At 41.1% G+C, this 18,720-nt stretch overlaps 1 protein-coding gene across 5 annotated transcripts in view; it reads right to left on the reverse strand.

Annotated features, from left to right (window-relative positions):
- Positions 1 to 18,720, reverse strand: part of wdfy3 (WD repeat and FYVE domain containing 3) — a 106,942-nt gene that overhangs the window by 31,985 nt on the left and 56,237 nt on the right. For 2 of the 5 annotated variants that reach the window (XM_042420784.1, XM_042420780.1), the window contains exons 18-32: positions 14,502 to 14,602; positions 9,578 to 9,796; positions 8,938 to 9,119; positions 7,216 to 7,447; positions 6,935 to 7,095; positions 5,208 to 5,319; positions 4,898 to 5,088; positions 4,601 to 4,753; positions 4,232 to 4,305; positions 3,924 to 4,085; positions 3,584 to 3,678; positions 2,909 to 3,029; positions 2,226 to 2,443; positions 1,011 to 1,207; positions 509 to 643 (exon numbers count right to left, since the gene is read on the reverse strand). In XM_042420784.1, the coding sequence (XP_042276718.1) occupies positions 509 to 643; positions 1,011 to 1,207; positions 2,226 to 2,443; positions 2,909 to 3,029; positions 3,584 to 3,678; positions 3,924 to 4,085; positions 4,232 to 4,305; positions 4,601 to 4,753; positions 4,898 to 5,088; positions 5,208 to 5,319; positions 6,935 to 7,095; positions 7,216 to 7,447; positions 8,938 to 9,119; positions 9,578 to 9,796; positions 14,502 to 14,602 (2,353 nt within the window). Of the gene's footprint in view, positions 1 to 508; positions 644 to 1,010; positions 1,208 to 2,225; positions 2,444 to 2,908; positions 3,030 to 3,583; positions 3,679 to 3,923; positions 4,086 to 4,231; positions 4,306 to 4,600; positions 4,754 to 4,897; positions 5,089 to 5,207; positions 5,320 to 6,934; positions 7,096 to 7,215; positions 7,448 to 8,937; positions 9,123 to 9,577; positions 9,797 to 14,501; positions 14,603 to 18,720 lie in introns of all 5 variants that reach the window. The other 3 variants (XM_042420782.1, XM_042420779.1, XM_042420781.1) reach the window with 2 other exon arrangements.

Genomic DNA, 18,720 nt, shown 5'->3' on the forward strand with positions numbered 1-18,720 from the left:
AATCTGCTTTTGGGAAAAAAAAGGTGCTGGATCCAATTAGTCAAATTACTAGTAAAAAGAGGTTCCTCTAAACTATTTATTCAGAATATGTATCCTGAGAGCATTATGACCTCTAGAAATTAAAAGGTTTTTAATACATTATTGTACATGATGAATATCATTGTGTAAAAATGTATTTCAGTGAGTGAAAGAGATTACATATTTCACAAAAGATGCAAAAAAAACCAAACATCCTTTATAGGTTTTGGAAAAAATACAATTTCTGGCCAATTTACATTGTGAAGCACTTAACTTATGTAAAGCATCTGATAATGTTGGGCTCCCTTTTGTGTTTTTCCCTTTATGTACTGTTGTATTAACTGTTTGAATATGTTTGTTTTATTTTCATTTATTTATCCTAATGGTTACATATAATTCTTATATTATTTAATTGTCATATTTCATATATTCTTCTTGAAAATGACAATAAAGATAAGTTCATATTGTGTCTGAACGGTGGTTCTCTCACCAGGTTGAGCATGCTGCGCAGCATGGCCAGCAGCAGGAAGGCAGCGTCGGTGCACACGCTGTGGATGGAGCCCACCACCGTCCCGCTGGAGGCCGGTATGCCGAAGATAAACGTCCAGATGGAGTCCAGGTCGAACTGAGAGGAAAAAAAAAACACAAACTGGGGTAATAAACGCCACGTAAATCATCTATAGATAGTTCTGTTAATGTTAGCGGTTAAAGATTGTACCTCTGCTTGCTAATATCTGTACATCTGGCAACTGTAAACCAGTACAATTCTAATATAAATGATTATTTTTGTTAGATCTCCTGTAAGGGCTCTGTGGCACACTTTACACGTGGTTAGAGTTGTAATTTATGAAATAGTAGGACTGGGATTAGGCTGTTCACTACATGCTCCAAATGTCTCTAACATGGTCCATTTTGAAATTTCAAACTGTACAAAGAAAAATAAAAAGGTTATTACTGGTAGTAGAAGAAGAAAGAAGGTTGGGTATACTAACATGTACCTGCAGGCTGTCAGGCAGATCGATGACAGGCTGCTGCAGGAAGAGCGCCATGAGCAGGAAGTAGAGCTGCGGCACGTTGGTGTGTTTGGGCAGCAGCGTCTGCATCACAGGGAACCCCGGGAAATGGCAGGCGTCCCGGTTGATCTCCCGCAACGTGGAGCGCCCGCCGGCACTGCGGCCCACGTTGAAGCCTGAAGACACGAGGGTGGAGAGTTAAGGACAGAGGGGGGGGACTGATGGGGGGGAATATTTGGACGTCTTATGCCATATAACCTCTGATCAAGGCACCTACAGGCTGATTATAACATCTGTACCTGGTTTAGAATTTAACAAAGCAGGTTTATCGAGGAGGTGGTTACAGTACACAAACCCAGGACTAAAATTCTAACTGAGGCAGGATTTTAAACTGAGCATTAACAAAATAACTCAAAAGATAAAAGGATTTGGTTGAGCTACATGACAAAGTCCAAAGTCCTTGAATAAAACTAAGGGTTTTAACCTTATAGCACACATTATGACAAAGCTACAGCTGTTAGGCCATGTCACTACTCAGGGTGGTTTCCATAAGCAAAGGCAATGGTTCTCAACCTGGAGGTCGGCAAGATGATTTTGCAAAAATAATTTAAAGAAGTAAAAAATAGATCTTATGAATACATTGGTGGCTATTTTCTGGCATTAAAGCCCTCAAGTTGTATTACTAAAATTCAGTTAAAAAGCCTGCAAAGGGAAAATTTAAATCATAATATGAAGTTTGCAACAGCTGATATTTATGATGAGGAATTATCAAATTGGTTGAAGGTGAAAAAAACTGAGGAGGTTGAAAACCATTAAGCTCGGGGAGGGACTATGATCGCAGCGACAGGGAGAGCAGGGAGGCAAAAAATGAGAAGACGAACCCTTGGCTGTGCGGCGCACAAACTGTGCAGCTTTCTGTTTACTGAACGAAGGCCAACTCCGGCGGAAAGCGTTGCCAGAGTGAGGAGAGGCGTCTGCTGAGCCATATTACAACATAAAGTATATACACTGGACGTTATTATTATGCTATTGACTCTTGTGGGAGAGGGAAAGTCAAACATTCAAGTCACAAGAAAGGATTAACACTCCTAATGTCAACTAATATCAACCATATTTCCTTGCAAGACTAAATTTGAGGCTTCAGATTTTTGTCTCATTAACTGCGTTGCCGCGTAACCGGCGTCCCGCGCTCACCCAGCACCGTGCCGATCTTGTTGGTCAGGACGGAGTCGGTGTGGTCCAGCCAGCCTCCTCCGCACAGGCCCTCTTTGAAGCGGTTGAGGGTGGACTGGTTGGAGAGCAGCACCACGAGGATCCGCAGAGCCGCCGTCACCGTCCTCGAGTGGAGATGCTCTTCCATGAACATCAACAGCCAATCGAAGCCAAGCGTCCGCACCATCTCTTCGCACGCCCTGCGAGGGGAGACGGAGGAGAGTAAGTGAATCAACTCTAATGGTTTAATTTATTAGCTTTTCCATACTCTTATAAGCATTATCTTATAGCTTGCTCTTTTATTAGTAGGAAGGATTACAATTCCATACTTCTTAAGCTAAATAAACAATTAAAAAGCTGTTAAATCATCCTAAAACAAACAAACAGGGCTGTTTTTCTTACAGAACAATTACAAACCCAAACCCAAGAGCTTGTAATGTGGTCTGACTAAAAACCCTGAGATAATTCTTACAGCGTACAATCCCCAAACTTATACACTCAACAGATTCAACATGCTGCCAGATTCAAAAATAATCACCTAAGTCATTATTATCTCCATCTAGGATCATTCATAGTGTTTTCTCAGTCTTAGAAAGTGTCTGGAAAACATTCACAGTACACATATTTGGCTTTATATTGTGAATATTTATATTTATCCAGCTTACTGTGCATTGACGGTGCATTTCTCTTTGGTGGTGAAGAGCAGTCTGAGTAGGTTTTCCAGCAGTTGGTTTCTCAGCAGAATCAGGTTGGCTGACAACAGGCCGCCGAAATCATCGTCATTACCTGAGACAAAATAAAGTTGTCATAAGGATATAGTCACATGGTTCAGGTTAGGAAATTAGTCATTTGATCTTCTGGCTAAATAACTGATCATACATTTTTCTGTAAACAAATAGGAATAATGGCTGACAGATCACCTGCTTAAGTATTTACTAGGGCTGTAGTCAACCAAAGAAAATCTTGGTCAACTGAAATCGTACATAATCTTCAACTAATCACACATGTCTCTGTTCTCTATTTCTCTGTTCAGCATCTTCAAGTTAGGCTAACCCACTGTTGCTGACTTTGGAGCTAACCCCCTTCAATTTCCAGCATTTGGGGAAACAACAGACGTGACTTTTTAGCATTTATTAACTGTTACACACTGTAGTCTGTACTGTACATTTACTGCCAGACTGACAACTTACTACTAACCCCCGTTGTTTTCACAGGTAATTTGTTAGTATGTCCCTCCCACCGCAGGAAATAATGGATGACCAACTAATCGACCAGTCGACCAGCAGACTACGGCCCTCGTATTTACAAGCATACAGCCACATGAAGAAGGTTATCGTTACCTCCATCGATCTTCTCCTCATTATTGATTTCCATGACGACAAACTTCTCACATACAGCAAATGTGGGGAGAGTAGAGGAGATGAACTGGCCGAACCTGTGACAAGAAAAAACAGAATGTGTTTTTTTCTTTCTGTCCAGTTTTTGGACCAAGTTCATTAACAAACTATCAAGACAAAAAAAAACAACAAATGCACATATAACTCAACAGCATCTTTAAAGACACTACAGTATATGTACAATTTGAAAATTTGGCACTACTAGTATCAAAAAAAAGACAGACAAACATGTTTACTCCTTGTGTATGGGTATGTATATATATATATGTATGTGTGTGCTTACCGCAGCAGGTCATACGGGTTGGGGAAGCCCTGCAGCAGCAGACTGAGCACGTTGCTGATGGCGGCTACGGTGGGCTGCGACAGCGACGTGTCCCTCAACGTCAGCAGCAGTCTGGGGATCAGCTGAAACTCCCTCAGCAGCTTCGCATTTTTAGCTGCCTCACTGCTCAATACAGAAAAGTGTTTTTTTTTGCACAGTTAGATTAGAACAACAACAAAAAAATTAATAAGAAATGTAAATTTAATAAGTTTAGCTTTGGTGCCAAATTACTGCTTCTTTCTCTCAAGAAAAATAAACTCGACACTTGCCTGGACTCTGTCAGCAATTCGATGAAATGCTCAAACAGAGACAGATGGAGCTCGTAGGGAGCGTGGAGCCAGACCTGAGGAGCAGAAGGAGCAGAAGGAGACCTCTGTGACACAAGTTGTGTTTGGCAACGCAAACTACTGGCAAGCAGGGGGTGGCATCCTGGCACAGAGCGGCTCAGTTTCGTAAAGGTGTGTAAAAAAACTTTTCTTTCTCTCGTTCGCAGCTGCCAATTCATCCCAAAATATACCTGCGATTCTCACTGGTGCTGTTTTGTGATAATAGCTATTCAGCTGCCAAAACAGCCTTTAGACTTCTAAACAACAGTAATTCTGTTGGTCTTCTAGGAACGACTGTCCCCGAGCCCTCACCTCGAAGTCACAGAGCAGGTCTTGAAAGGCGGTGGAGTTGGGGATGATGGAGGTCTCGTGGCCGCTGTCGACCGTTCCCACCAGGGAGAAGGTGAGATGGAGGATGTGACTGTTGAGCAGCGAGCGCTTCTTCTTCAGCAGCATCGCCAATAACTGCAGGAGACGGACGACGACAAAGACGTCACTTAATCGCTTTTGTGTTTTTGTCATCGTACAAATTAAAATAATTAAGTTCCGACCAGTTTATGTCTACATGCTTGTCATGTGACCAGTGTAAAGTGTGTAACAGTCTCTCACCTGGTAGCCTTTGATGCGCTCCATCTCCTTACTGGCCAGCGGGTTGCTCTTCACAACGCACACCAACGCTTTGACGGCCGCGTACAGCCCTTCCACGTCTGACGCCATGGCGACCAACCCCAAGATGGCCGCCGCCCCGCCCACATACTGCAGGTTGGTGGCCACGGGCTTGGACACGAAGGCGCGCACACCTGGAGGGATAAGAGGAAGGGAAGGTGTGTTACTTTTAAAAATAAGGGATAAATGCTAATTTGGATATTTTTGCTATTTACAAGGAGGTATTGTGGGTGATTTCAAGACGTTTCTTTACCTAAATATCCGATGACGGCGGCTCCGATGGTGCGAGCCGGCCCGTTGAGGTGGCCGGCAGCGTTATGGATCAACTTGACCGGTGTTGCGTTTTCATGAGAGGACACAGCGAGCTAAAGGAGAAAAGAAAAGAAGCAAAGAAAGAGGTTCAGTGAAGAAATCCAAACAAAAAACTGCACGTTAGCAAACTAACTAACCATTACTCTCTTACCATTTCCATTTGTCATCATCTAATTTATCTGATATAGTCTTTTTTTTGTTGCTTTGTTTGATTTCTGCTTGTTATGGATGTGGTTGTTTCAAGGACATTTATTTAGCATTTATTGCTGACAGCTCTTTCTTTGCTTTGTTTAGACAGAAAAGAATATTATGTCACCGTGTTTACTTTAACAATAACAAACTATGTTTGTATTGTCTTAACCACTGCCACTAAAACACCCTCCTCCTATTCTATGACGGGCCTCGGCTGTAGCAGGAATGCTGCCTCTGCACTTTTTTGTTTCCGTTTTCTTCCCGCGAGTCGCCGTGGGCCGAGGCTTAGCAGGAAGAGCCGAGCAGGCTGGGAAATAACTTGACAGGTGGGAGGAGAGAGATAAGGACACACACACACACACACACACACACACACTCTTTTGGTGAGATAATAGGATGTGTGTATGTGAATGAACATCCGTGCAAGTAGATTGACTGTTTTTTTTTTTTATTAAGGAAGGAGTTTGACCTTTGCACACCACCTGCATGTGTGTGTGTGTTATAAATAGAGAGTGAGCAGCAGCAAAAACCTCCACAGAGTTTTTTTTATGTGTATTTATTATTTAAGATATATATCGTTTTGCTCTGCAAACTTTGCAATCTTGCAAAATGTCTGCACTGAAAACTGCACGGCGCTCTGCACTGTGGCCGAGGGAAAGAGGAGCAGGTTTTTGTTTTTTTTAGTCAATTACATCAGTCTGGCATGATGTAATGCAATTCAGTAAACCAACACTCCAGTGCACACTCCGCTCAGTCAGGCTCCAGCTTTTTCCTAACAGGGAGATCACTCACTGCTGAACATAGAAAATGTTAACGTGCTGGTGAAAACAACGGCTCAGATCTACACGTTTATTTACACTTTGGAGAAGACAGGACAGTTTCCCTGCATTCACTAGTTACTACTGCTGTCAATTATGTCTTCAATGTTAGTTAGATGAACAACAACTACTGTAAAGAATGGACCTGCAAGTAGTTTTGTAACTGTATTGGAAACTTCCTCCTCATCCTACAATTTTAAAGCCACCATGATGTTTTGTTTTGTTTTTTTATGTAGAAAAATCCCAGTGAAAATTGGCACATTTATCTCGGTACCCACCCATGAATCTCAACAGCAGCTGCTTGCATTGCTGCATCTGTTTGATATTAATACTGAGAGGGGCCGATATTAAGTTCCGGGTATTAATACTGTACAGAGTGTTATCATATATTAGGAGGAAGTCGGGGTTTGTGTTGTGAAGACACAGGAGTTGTTGTTGCTGTCATTGTAGGGGAAGTTTGTCTTCTTGTTGAAAAACAGCCAAAGTTGAGAATTTTTTAAATTCTACACACAGTGGTTTTAATAAAATAAGTGATTTATCGTCAACCTCTCTAAGAAAATGTGATGCATGTTTTAAAAGCAGTGTGCATTAGAGTATAAGTATCCTGCCACTTAATCTGCTTTAACTGAGACCTGCATGTCGCTGCGGTGTGTCTGACCTGTTTGGCGATGGCCTTGCTATCCAGTTTGTTGTAGACTTTTCTGATCTTGGCCACGGTGAGAGTAGAGACAGAGAGAGCGTAGAGGCTGAACGACACCTTCTCCTCTGGTACCAAAGCCACTGCGGAGGGAGGGGCAACCTCTGTCTTGGAGTCTTTACCTGGGACGGTAGAGAGACAGATGGAAGGGATAAAGTGAGAAAGCGGAAAGGGGTATTTGTGCAAGCATCTGGTAAAAATCATCTCCCAGACTGGCCGGTGAGATCAGGAGGAGCACTCACAGGGCAGGTATACAGCCTGGAAGCTTCCCACATAGTTGGGTCCCAGTTCATAGATGGCGGCGACGCTGGTGGCAGGCAGGACCTCCTCCAGGAAGTGGCTGGGTCCCAGACGCCACACCAGGGTGGAGAGCTGGCGCTGAGCCGGCGGCGTCCCGACGTACCCGTACACCGTGCTCACCACGGGAGGGTTGGTGGATCCGGAGCCGCCCGGTGCACTGTGGATGTAGTGAAGCTGGAGGAGAGGGAGGAGAGAAGCAGTGATGCAGGTGAGTGATTTATTTACAGGTACGCCCTGGAATGATCCCCGAGTGCACATGAGGCTGTGAAGGCTGCACCTTATATTCACACAATCAATCAATGTTGTCAGATTTTTTTATGACTGGATAATTGCTTATTATTGATTTTTTTTTTTTTAGACTGCAGTTTGAGGAACAACTAAGGGGTGACTGTGAACTTTGCAGACACTAATTCACAAAGGGGGGTGAAAAAAAAAACCCACAAGGAAACTCCGACATGCACACAGACACACACGGCTACCGCTGTGTTTCCTGAGTGTGGACGTCAGCGGGAAATGAAACCGTTGTTATCAGTGCTGCCGAGAGGAAGCTGAGACTTGCGGTCTGTCGACTCGTTTTCGCTGCTCTGCTGGTCTTATCTCAGGAGAATCTGAAGTCGCTAAACCACAAGCCACATCACAGTCTGCTGACTGTGGCGCTGCCAGGCTGCTGTTTACAGCCGGGCTCACTGTTTATTTGTGATTCTTTATCATCAGAATAGTGGTCATTGCTGCAGCTTATGTGCTATTCCCCATCTGTTCAGGACTAAGGTTCCAGCTAATAATCGTAGCTATTTACTTGCTAATGTTATTATCAATAACATAACATTGTAGTTCCATCCAGGGACGTAAATTGAGAGCAATAACTGCCTCACTCTCTACTGCTTTATAAAGATAGTAGCCATCTTTAAAATTAGATTTTAGTATATGTGAGATGATAATGACACACAGTCAGATATCTTCTCTTTGTGTCTATCTGTACATCTCCATTACTTGATAATGAGAAAAGGATGCACATCAGCATATTCTGAACAAATCCTCTCTGAGAGGGGACGTACATTTAGGACAACGATGAAATGATTAATTAAATAATCAATTGGACAATCGATTCAAAAAGAGAATTAATGGACAACAATTTTCATAATTGATCATTCATTTATCAAGTAAAAAATCACAAACACATTCTGGTTCCAGCTTCCTAAATGTTTTTTTCTCTGTTTTTTATTATTATAAATTTAATATCTTTGGGTTCTGGACTGTTAGTCAACAACAAAACAAGATGTTTGAAGCTGTAACCTTGAATTTTTGTTTCTTTTTTGACATCTTTGAGACCAAATATTGACAGTAGGATGAGAATGGGGACTTGAAATTCGCAATTTTTCACAATTTGTCATATCTAATAGACTAATGGGTCATTAATAAACTAATTTAACCTAATTTGGAAACTGTACACAACTGTGCACTAATACAATTAATTAGCTTTCATATTAACTGGAGGAAACTTATGAACAATTTTAGTTGCATTGACATATCTGCTACACACTGGAAACAATGTGTATGTCATTATCCATTAAATGCTCAGTCCAGCAAACTGCTGAGGAAGACTTTTCCAGAGTGTACAGTGTATATCATCATATCATCAAATGTCATCCGGTCTATAACATTACCTTGACGGTGCTGATCAGTTGTCCGTCGATGTACAGTGTGGCCATGCTGTTCTTCAGCATGCCTTTGCTCATGACCAGCACCAGGTGGTGCCACTGGCCCTCAGCGATGAGCTCGCCGCAGCGGAAACGAGCGCAGCAGGGCAGGATCTCATAGAAGGAGGCTTCTTCACTCGACTCGTCCGCTGCTTGATGGGGGGAGGGACAGAGAGGCGATATCGATGAGTCAGAGGGCTTTGACAGAAGTAAAAACATTAACTCTGGGTTACTGACTGAGATCCCACGAGGGACAGCCTCCTACACATCTACATAAATCTCCCAGTGTACCACCCTTACTCTGCCTCCACCCAAACAATATTAACAAGGCATCATCTTAACAAAATGCACACTTTTAAACACAAAATATAAACAGTTTTACATTAAAATACATGCTGAGAATATTCATTTCTTGGTTGAAATGTACTAAAATGTTCCAAAATTTACAACATGGACTGTACCAAACCATTCAAATGCCAAACTGTGATTGTTTGTCACATTTACACAAACATACTAAACATTTTAATGGCTCAGAGTTATATGAACATGTTGATTTCACTCCATTCAGTCTGTGAAAATGATTAAACCTCCACTGTGTTGTACTCACAGTAGGTCTGCAGCAGCTCCTCCTTGGTGGAGACGGTGAGCGAGCGGTCTTTGGCCGACAGCACCACAGCCAGGCAGACGTAGTGCTGCTCGGAGGAGGTGGCCCGACGGACCACCGTCAACAGACGCACCGGGTGAGCCTGAGAAGCCGAGCTGAAACGCTCCACGCAGAACCAGGTGGAGTAGCTCAGGCCTGATGGAGGAGGAAACAAGCGCTCCCCTGGAGAGATGGAAAAAAGGGAGGCGAGGGCAAAGGTGGGAGAGAAAGAGGTGAGAGGAGGAGCACGTTAGATATTTTCTTTCAGATTATTCTGCTTTTCGTCACAGTGGAGGAAACTGTGGTCTGCTCAGATGATGGACCTTCCTCAACTTTGCTTCCTCATATTTTTAAAATAACACATACTGACTGAAATGAGGTGATGTCTACCACTACTTGTAAATCTTGCACATTGTAATACTGGAAAATAGGACACACACTTCACAAATATGCCTTCAGGATGATCAGTGAACACCATATTGGGTTTCAACCATTTGGAGTACTGGAAAAGAAAATCCCTGAGAGACATTCATTTATTTACAGAGTGATACAGAAATTGTCATTAGTGGAATGACTACATGTTTACTCTTGTCTCGCTGCTGCCAGCACATATTAGATATTAAAGTATATGAAATATGGAGCAGGAACTGTGTACAGATTGTACAGCAAGGTTTGCTGATATCTATGGAGGACAAATACTGCCAAAAATAAATAAATAAAGAAAGACTCAATAAATTAATTAATATACCATTAAATGCACCAAAAATAATATTAAAAGTAAATGTAGGCATTAAATAATTGATAAAGTGTGACATAAATTGATATTTCTGTTTTAATTTGCCCCTTATTTATTTACTTTCCCACTTAATTTTCCATTGTATTTATTAATTTTTACATTTATTTATCTACTATGTTCCCTTTTGCATTTCACCCCCATTTATTTCCCCAAACTTATTTATTTCTGTGTTTTCTTTTTACATTTCTTTATGCATTTCTGCTTCATTATGTAAATGAGGGGGGGCTGTCATTTGCAGGGTCACTATTGGTTGATGACATCAGAGCGTATAGATCGACTATACATGCCGTTAGCCTGCTATTTCCTGACTGTATGTTCAGTTGGGTTGTCTGGTGTTGAGTAATGGGAAACGTTACCAGTTTGAGTCAAGCGTAGAGGCTGTATTATTTGAAGCTTGGAAAATAGCGATTTGGGGGCAATGAATTTGATGAGTTTACTGTTTATCAGACCACAAAGAGACACTGAATCTCTCTTTCACTCGCTCTCTTCTTCACCGTCTCCTCCTGCTGGAGATAAATTCACAGAAAGCAGCTGTCGGTCGGTTGTTTTAGAGGCAAGGCGGTCGTCTATATTCATCAAATTCAGTGCCCCCATATCGCTATTTTCCGAGCTACGCGTAATAAGGCCTCTATGCTTGACTCAAACTGTTAATGTTTCCCATCACTCAACACCAGACTCCCACTGAACACACAGTTAGCGGCGAAATGTAAAGACAAATATGCAATGTATATTTTTCTTTTAAGGTGAAGAACACCAGTCAGCCCCTTGGGGTTGTATTATCTCCCCTCTATAAATGGGTCATATTTTTTTTTCCCTTCATAATTTTTCTGGCTGCTCATTGTATCATTTCACTTCAGAGTCAAGTTTATTTATAGAGACTCAATTGCAGCTGCAATACAAATGATTATGTTGAGTGTAAAAGCCCTACGCTGCTTTAGGAGCAGAATTAGACAGACGATGTGTTGTTCTATAATCAAAAAACAGTCAAAATAAGACAAACTATGTCGGACTAAGCTGCCAAAACATGAAGTCAGAGCTGAGCCTTTGAACCACCAGTTCATCAGGATCAGACTGTCACTCAACAGGTTATCAGACTGGACCAAATTAAAATTGGCCAGAGTACCATAACTCATTGTCTGCTGGCACTCGACCATCTGCTCTGAGCCAGATGAACTGCGATTGATTTTTCTATTAGGCCTTACTGAAGGACAGACGTAGCTACAAGCTTAAATGCAAGCCAAATGGTACCATTACATTACTTCTTATTTGTGAAGCTGACTATGAACTCTTGGGACATGGATTAGAAAAAATAAAAATCTATAAACGTTGCAGGAAAAACTGCAGTGGAACTACTGCAAGAACAAAGAGACGGTGATGAAAACTGGTTTGAGGCTTCGCTTCAGGTACAAAAACACAAGATAAACGGTTGATACAACAGAGGTGCAATGAGTTCCTGAGCAGACTGAGGATATTTTGATAAATGAGCTTCTTGATGATGTCATCCAAGGATATGGGTCAGCCCATAAGATTGGGAGAGGACAAGGAAGCAGGGGAAAGGAGAAAGGAGGGGAGGACCAAGATAAATGAGGCAAAGAGGAGGGGGAGAAAAGTGACAAAGGGAATAGAGAGAAAGATGGGAGGGAAGGGGGGGGGATGAAAGAGGAAAAAAAAAACAATTGGGAACAAGGAAGAGGAAGAAAAGCGGGCGGCGAGGATCTGAGATTGAGATAAGCAATAAAAAAAAAGGACAGAAGAGAAAGGAAGAAGGAAAGGAAAAGAAAGAAAGGAACAAATGAGGGGCGGGAAAGAGAGCGAGGTCTATAAATAGTGCTGGGTGACTGGATGGAGAAGACAAGAGGAGGACGGCGTGGGGCGGATGAGTAAAGAAAGAGCAGATGAATAGGTAAACAGATATAGAGGAGTGATCGTAATGTATGAGTGTATGGAGAGAGGAGAGGAGTCTAACCGCGCTTCATAAATACTAAATGAAGCTACAGACTAGAAAAATCAACCATAACGTCACAGATTATCTCCGCCTTCAGGTCTAGGAAAGCCATTTTCTATGTGAGGTGCTTTATAACAAACAGATTTGTTTTTATAACACACGACATAACCAGAGTCGACGATAAAGTAAAGGCTCGAGGAAAGACGAGGTTTTGCAACAGCGGATATGAATCTGGGTGCCATGAGGGAGGCTATCCTGTGAGGTTAAAAAAAACCAAAACATAGTACCCCAAAAAGGAGAAAAAGTGAGAATCAAGATGAAAAACAAGAAGTGAACTGGGGAAAACAAAAGGATATTAAATTCAAAGGAGGCGGAGGATGCATAAATACAGATGTAACGAGTCAACACAATGACTCAATGTGGTTAAAACAAAAAATGGGACACAATGTGGTGCGAGAGTTTTTGTGTATATATGTTCAAAGAGGGAGATCATGTGTTAGATGTGTGTGTTTCACTGGGTAAAGATTAATAACAGGTGGGATGATCCTGAGGCAGTGCAGCAGGAAGAGATATTTTTGTGCTATTTTTGTACACTGGAGGCAAAAACAAACTTCTAACAAACAGTTTGTCGTCTGCCAAACTCATCGGGAAAAGTGACAAATAAAATGCACCAGAGACTGGCTGTTAATTTGTGGTTAAAATCCCACAAAGATATTAAAATACTTTGCAATTGTTATGCAACGGCCTCCACCTCTAAAAAGGCAATGAAAAGCTGAAATAAATCAGCCGGTTAAACGTTGTCTAGTTTAGTGACAAACATGTTTACATGCTTTGCATAGATAGTAATAAAATAAAACAAATGTGTCATCGTGTCGTTGTGTTAGTTTCCATCTAATCCAACGAAACAGCACCTCAACATCATGTCAGTGATAGAAACTGATTCAAAATACTTGTTTACAATTTTATGTGGTATATTTTGATTGTGTCTAGTTTTACTTCTCTATTTTTGTTATTATTTAACATATTATTGCTGTGAGGGAAGTTTCTCCTTGCTTGTTCATGGGGGGGTTTTTGGGTCTCTGCTCTATGTGAAAAGTGCCCTGAGATAACTTCTGTTATGATTTAACGCTATATAAATAAAATTGAATTGACTTTAAAAAAAAAACAAGTTTGTAAGTTTGAATTAAATTACTGTAGTTATTTCATTGAGTTTTATGTCTCAACTAAACTTTGTTTATTTTTGTATACAGGTGACAAATTAGCTGAAGCGTGACTTTATGACTGAGGGCCCATTCACACAAAATTAGTACCTTTCAACAGAATTACCATAATCAGTTGAGAGCTTTCAAGAAAAATTCAACTTTGGTCAACTGTGATGAGTCAACTGATGATGAGCCTCTCATTTACAATCAGTGGGGACGGTGTCCATGTTTTAGTCACTGAGACTTAATGAAGATGTCTAGATGTACTCCGGTTTAATGATATGTGTCACCTGATGTTCATGGCTTTAGGTGAGCTTAGGTGGTGGGATTTAGCATTTATTTTTACATATTTTCATTGTATGTTTTATGTTTTTTATATTTAAATCTGTGTGTGTTCCATGTTTCACGTGACTGCAAGAAAATTTCTCCTTGGTGACAATAAAGCTAAAACTTGTGGTTGAAGTTGAGGGAAATGAGAGTGAGGGAGTCCAGAATAGAGGAAGCTAGTTGGCATGCAAACTGCCGGTTAGCAAGCCAGCTGCCAGCTTGTTGCTGGCTAACATGCTAGCGTGTTCCCAATCGGTTAACATATTACTGGTTAGCTCGGCAGCTACAGTAGCTCCCCAGCTAACCCTGCTAGCAGTCACTACACGTGTGCATGTCAGACCATAGAGGCTAGACTAGTTGGTAACCATTGCAGGGCTAGATAAACATGTTTATTTTTGTGCACCACACACTCAACCTGCACCATGAGCCTAATGAAGCACTGAGGGAAAAATGTTGCTACTGTCACCATTAATAAAAGATCCATGATTACATTTTTGCAGATTGAATGTCTCTACGGTCTGCAATCTCCACCACAAACACACTCGTTGTTATTTTTTTCTCAGTAAAATATAACCTATTCCAATAAAAAACACTCACAAAAATAACAACTGTTTTTACCTGTACCCATCCCGCTCAGCACTGCTCCGTCGCTGACACCGGAGGCGTTGGTGTTGTTGGTGGGAGCGTTGTGGGGCGCCAGGCTGGGTAGAAACAGACACCTACGCAGGACGACAGAAGACAGATTAATGGCTTTTTTTTTACTCAGCACTTAGGGGAAACATCTGTTACAGACACAGAGCGTGTCGTCAGCTTACAGATGTAGTTATTGTACAAGTATCACTGCTGCAGTCTGCTTCCATCCCTGAGATAAACTAGAGGAAAAGTTCATCCCAACTTTCAAAGAACAGTCTGGTAATTCAGACGCTGTGAGACACAAGGGGCTTTGTATTATAATATGGAAATGTCAACTGCTTAATACTCAGGGATTAATTATGTATGAAAGCAGGATAGAGGTGGGATGAAAGCATACATCCAGGCTGGTATTTTCAAAAAGGAATCTGCTCGTTCTCAGTCGGCTGCACCCCTTTAGGTTAGTATTGATGATAATATCACAATTAACTGCATAACACAAGGTGCTGATTGCATTGAGATATAAAATATAAAAGGTTGAAGTCCCCAGTAAGCTTTCTGCTAACATACTAGACTATTATTTTGTTAGATACACATTTAAGGCTGTGTGTGTTTATGCGGTGTTATTCAGTCTTTCAAGGACGGCACACAAAGACCGATAATTATTCCACAAAATTGCAGAGAATTCGACTTGTGAGTCGGCGTCGTGTTCTGCTGACTCACCGCCTCTCGCTGAAGGTGCCATTTTTTCCTCCTCTCTCATCAAAGATCACTGACTGAGACTCTGGGAAATGAATGTGGGAATTTGTTTTGCCTTGGTTTTTTTCCTCGAGACCTCAAAAAAATGTACGAGGGGCAAAAACACTGTGGGAAACTGATTGATTAATACCACAGACTAGATTAAATGATAGTTGCAGTTGCAGCCATATATATATATATATATATATATATATATATATATAACCCACTTATTACAAGATCATTTAATTAGCTCTTTATAAATTATGAATTTGGACAAAGCTTCAACCCAAAAATGACCCCTATTATTATTATCATCAACAGGGAGGTCAGAGGTCAGGGTCTGCTACAAGACAGCGTCTCTGGTGCTGGCAAGGATTCAATGACACTTCTCAAGGGTAAACACTCCAGTCCTCTGTTTAACAGTCTGTCTAAATAACAAGAAAGCAACCCTGCTGCTTCAGAGTAACGACATGTATGCTGTCTTTCCCCCCCTCCCCATTAGTCATCATCTTGATGGGGTTTTAAAAAAAAACAACAAAAAAAAACACTCAAGGGATTTCAGCAGCTTGTCATGCTAATTTTTTCTTTTCCAAGTCAGAAAGAGATGCAGTTTTTTAATTCTTACCAAAAAAAAAAAAAAAAGCCCCATCCACCCATCTTCCTAGCCCCTTGTGAGACGGCTGGCTGGGTGTGTGTGTGTGTGTGTGTGTGTGTGTGTGTATCCGTGTGTGTGTGTGTGTGTGTGTGTGTGTGTAAGCATGTTGCGCATGACATATACAGTGGGTAGGTGTATGTGTGTGTGTGTGTGTGTGTGTGTGATTCTTAATAGCAGGAGGGGCATCAATATTTCATGTTGACAGATGGAAGAGGAAGGAGGGGTACTCTCTCTGTGTGTGTGTGTGTGTGTGTGTGTGTGTGTGTGTGTGTGTGTGTGTATGTGTGTGTATGTGTGTGTGTGTGTGTGTGTGTGTGTATGTGTGTATGTGTGTGTGTGTGCTCCTCTGTTTATGCTGAGCAGAAAGTGGGCCAAAGCCTCGCTGCTGCTGCCTGTGTGCTGCTGCTGCTGCTTTGCTGTGTTTTCAGGAGAAACTCCATGTTCTATTCTGATGCGGCCGCTGTGACGAGTCACATGGGTTCGGGCGGGCGGGTGGGTGAAGGAAACAGCGATTCTCGCCAAATTATGAACCGCGGAGTATGTTAACTGGTTGGTGTGGGGGGGGGACGTAAAAAAAAGCAATGAGTCAAAGGCGACTGAACTCGCTGATTGATGTTGTGGATTTAAAGATGAAATCCATGGATCTCACAGATGTTCTTTCACTGGTGTCTGTCGACTATGAGAGGATAAACCTGTATATCTATAAGTAAGAGGAGCTGACTTTCACATTATGCTTCAGGCACCCCTGAAAACCTGTAGAGACCTGACTGTGATCCGTTATCATTGATTGTTGGTGAAAAGGCAGAATTACATTATTACTACGCAGCCTTCACTGCTTACACACCAAACATCTGGAGCTCTTTACCAGCAGGAAATAAAAATTCAACCTCTGTTTTTAATGTATTTGAATGTTTCTCTTATGTGTACAGCACCTTGAGTTATGAGCACCGTATGAAAAGTACAAATAAATAAACTTATGTATACATATGACCTTATGTATGTAGCAGTTTGATTAAATAATCTTAACTCAAGGTCCACTTGATGGGTTTTTTTTCGAGGGCTTTCAACATGTAGTTTGAGATGAAATGAGCTCATTCTATCTGCTGATGAAGATTATTTTTTATCAAAATATTGTATTAATTTGAGGTGTATTAACTGTTTGATGTGTTGTTTATTCACTCTGTCAACATTAAAGCTTAGAAAAATTCTCAAAAAATAACCAGATTTGGGGCAGAAAACAACAACAACAAACCAGAACAAACAGCACTGTAAAGAGAGAACAACACTACAGGAGCAGCATAAAAACACCTCTATATATATATATATATATATATATATATATATATATATATATATATATATATATATATATATATATATATATATATATATAGTTTTCTGTGTAATCACACAGAACACACCTTGATGGGGTCAAGACACCAAAAAAAAAAGAAAAAAAGAAAAAAGGGTGAAGCTGCATCAAGATAACGCTACTGTTCCATTTCCCAGCTTTCAGAAAAGCAGCAATTTATCACATTTTCTACTCGGATTGGCACATCCGAGCCACCGTACCATGACTACTTCCTTCTGTCTAACTGACAACTCTGGCGTGTGTGTGTGTGTGTGTGTGTGTGTGGGATGCTACAGATCATGTGCGTCAAATGATATGTGATGCAGCCGATGTGTTGTGTTAAAAAGTGAACACACAAAAGATTCTGCAACATTGGAAATAATAAAAAGAATAGTTCATTAAAAATCTATAATTCCTCCCTTTCAGCATCTCTACACTTACCTACAGTAGTAATTCAATGCTGGTCAAGTAATCACAGGAACTAAACTTTGGCATTTTGCCACTAACCTGACAAAAAAAACATCTACAATGACCTTTTGCAAGACATCTTCCGTTTTCTTAAACCTCTAATGAATATTAATGTTGAATAAAACATATCATAGCTTTTAAAAGTTGTTTACCGTGTGTCACCGTAACAAGTGAGCGTGTGCCATGTATGTTTTGCTAAAAAAGTGTGTGTGAGTGTGTGTGTGGGCGATTTACCAAGGTCACATCCCACACGCCATCATGTCCTCTGACCCCGACACTCACTGTGCCGCTAACATACAGCATAAAGCGGCAGAACCCCCGTCAGCAGCACCCACAAACCACACAATCACGACATAAAAAGGCGGAAAATAAGCCTATTTGTATGCGCGGCTTCCACAACTGGAGGCGAATAACAACCTCCTGCTGAGACGGTTGCAGGTGCTGCTGAGAGGTATAAAAAAAAAAAAAAAACACAACCTGTTTCATTACAGAGGAAAAATAACATGCGGTATCCTGAGGTGTGTGTCACTGGTGAGGAAAATTGATCCGGAAAAAGAAAGATTTAGAGAAAAGTAGTTTACAGAATCATCTGTTGCTGGCAGTTCTGATGATTCAACTGGGTTTTTTTTAAAAGAATATAATGAAGACCAGTTCTTTTCTGGAGTTCAGAAGGAGACAGTGAAGATGGAAAATAAAAACAAGGTGGCATGAGGGGCAGTTGAACCATCTTGCATCCATTTATATGTATTTCATATCTTCTGTCATAGTATGAGGATAACTATTCTTAAAGATCCTCTAAGTGTCTACTAGGGGTGTGCCTGAATACAAATATGTTCGGCAAAGCACAAATAGTTTTACGAATATTTGTTTCATACGAATATTTAAAAAATTATATATTTAATTATAATTATACCAGCGTGCAGGTCGGTTACATCATTATCTCAGTATCTCTCCTCTGCTCCATTGTTACGTCTATCAGCAGGTCTCAACAA

Source organism: Thunnus maccoyii, chromosome 9, assembly GCF_910596095.1.
Source record: "Thunnus maccoyii chromosome 9, fThuMac1.1, whole genome shotgun sequence".
NCBI classification, from domain to species: domain Eukaryota; kingdom Metazoa; phylum Chordata; class Actinopteri; order Scombriformes; family Scombridae; genus Thunnus; species Thunnus maccoyii.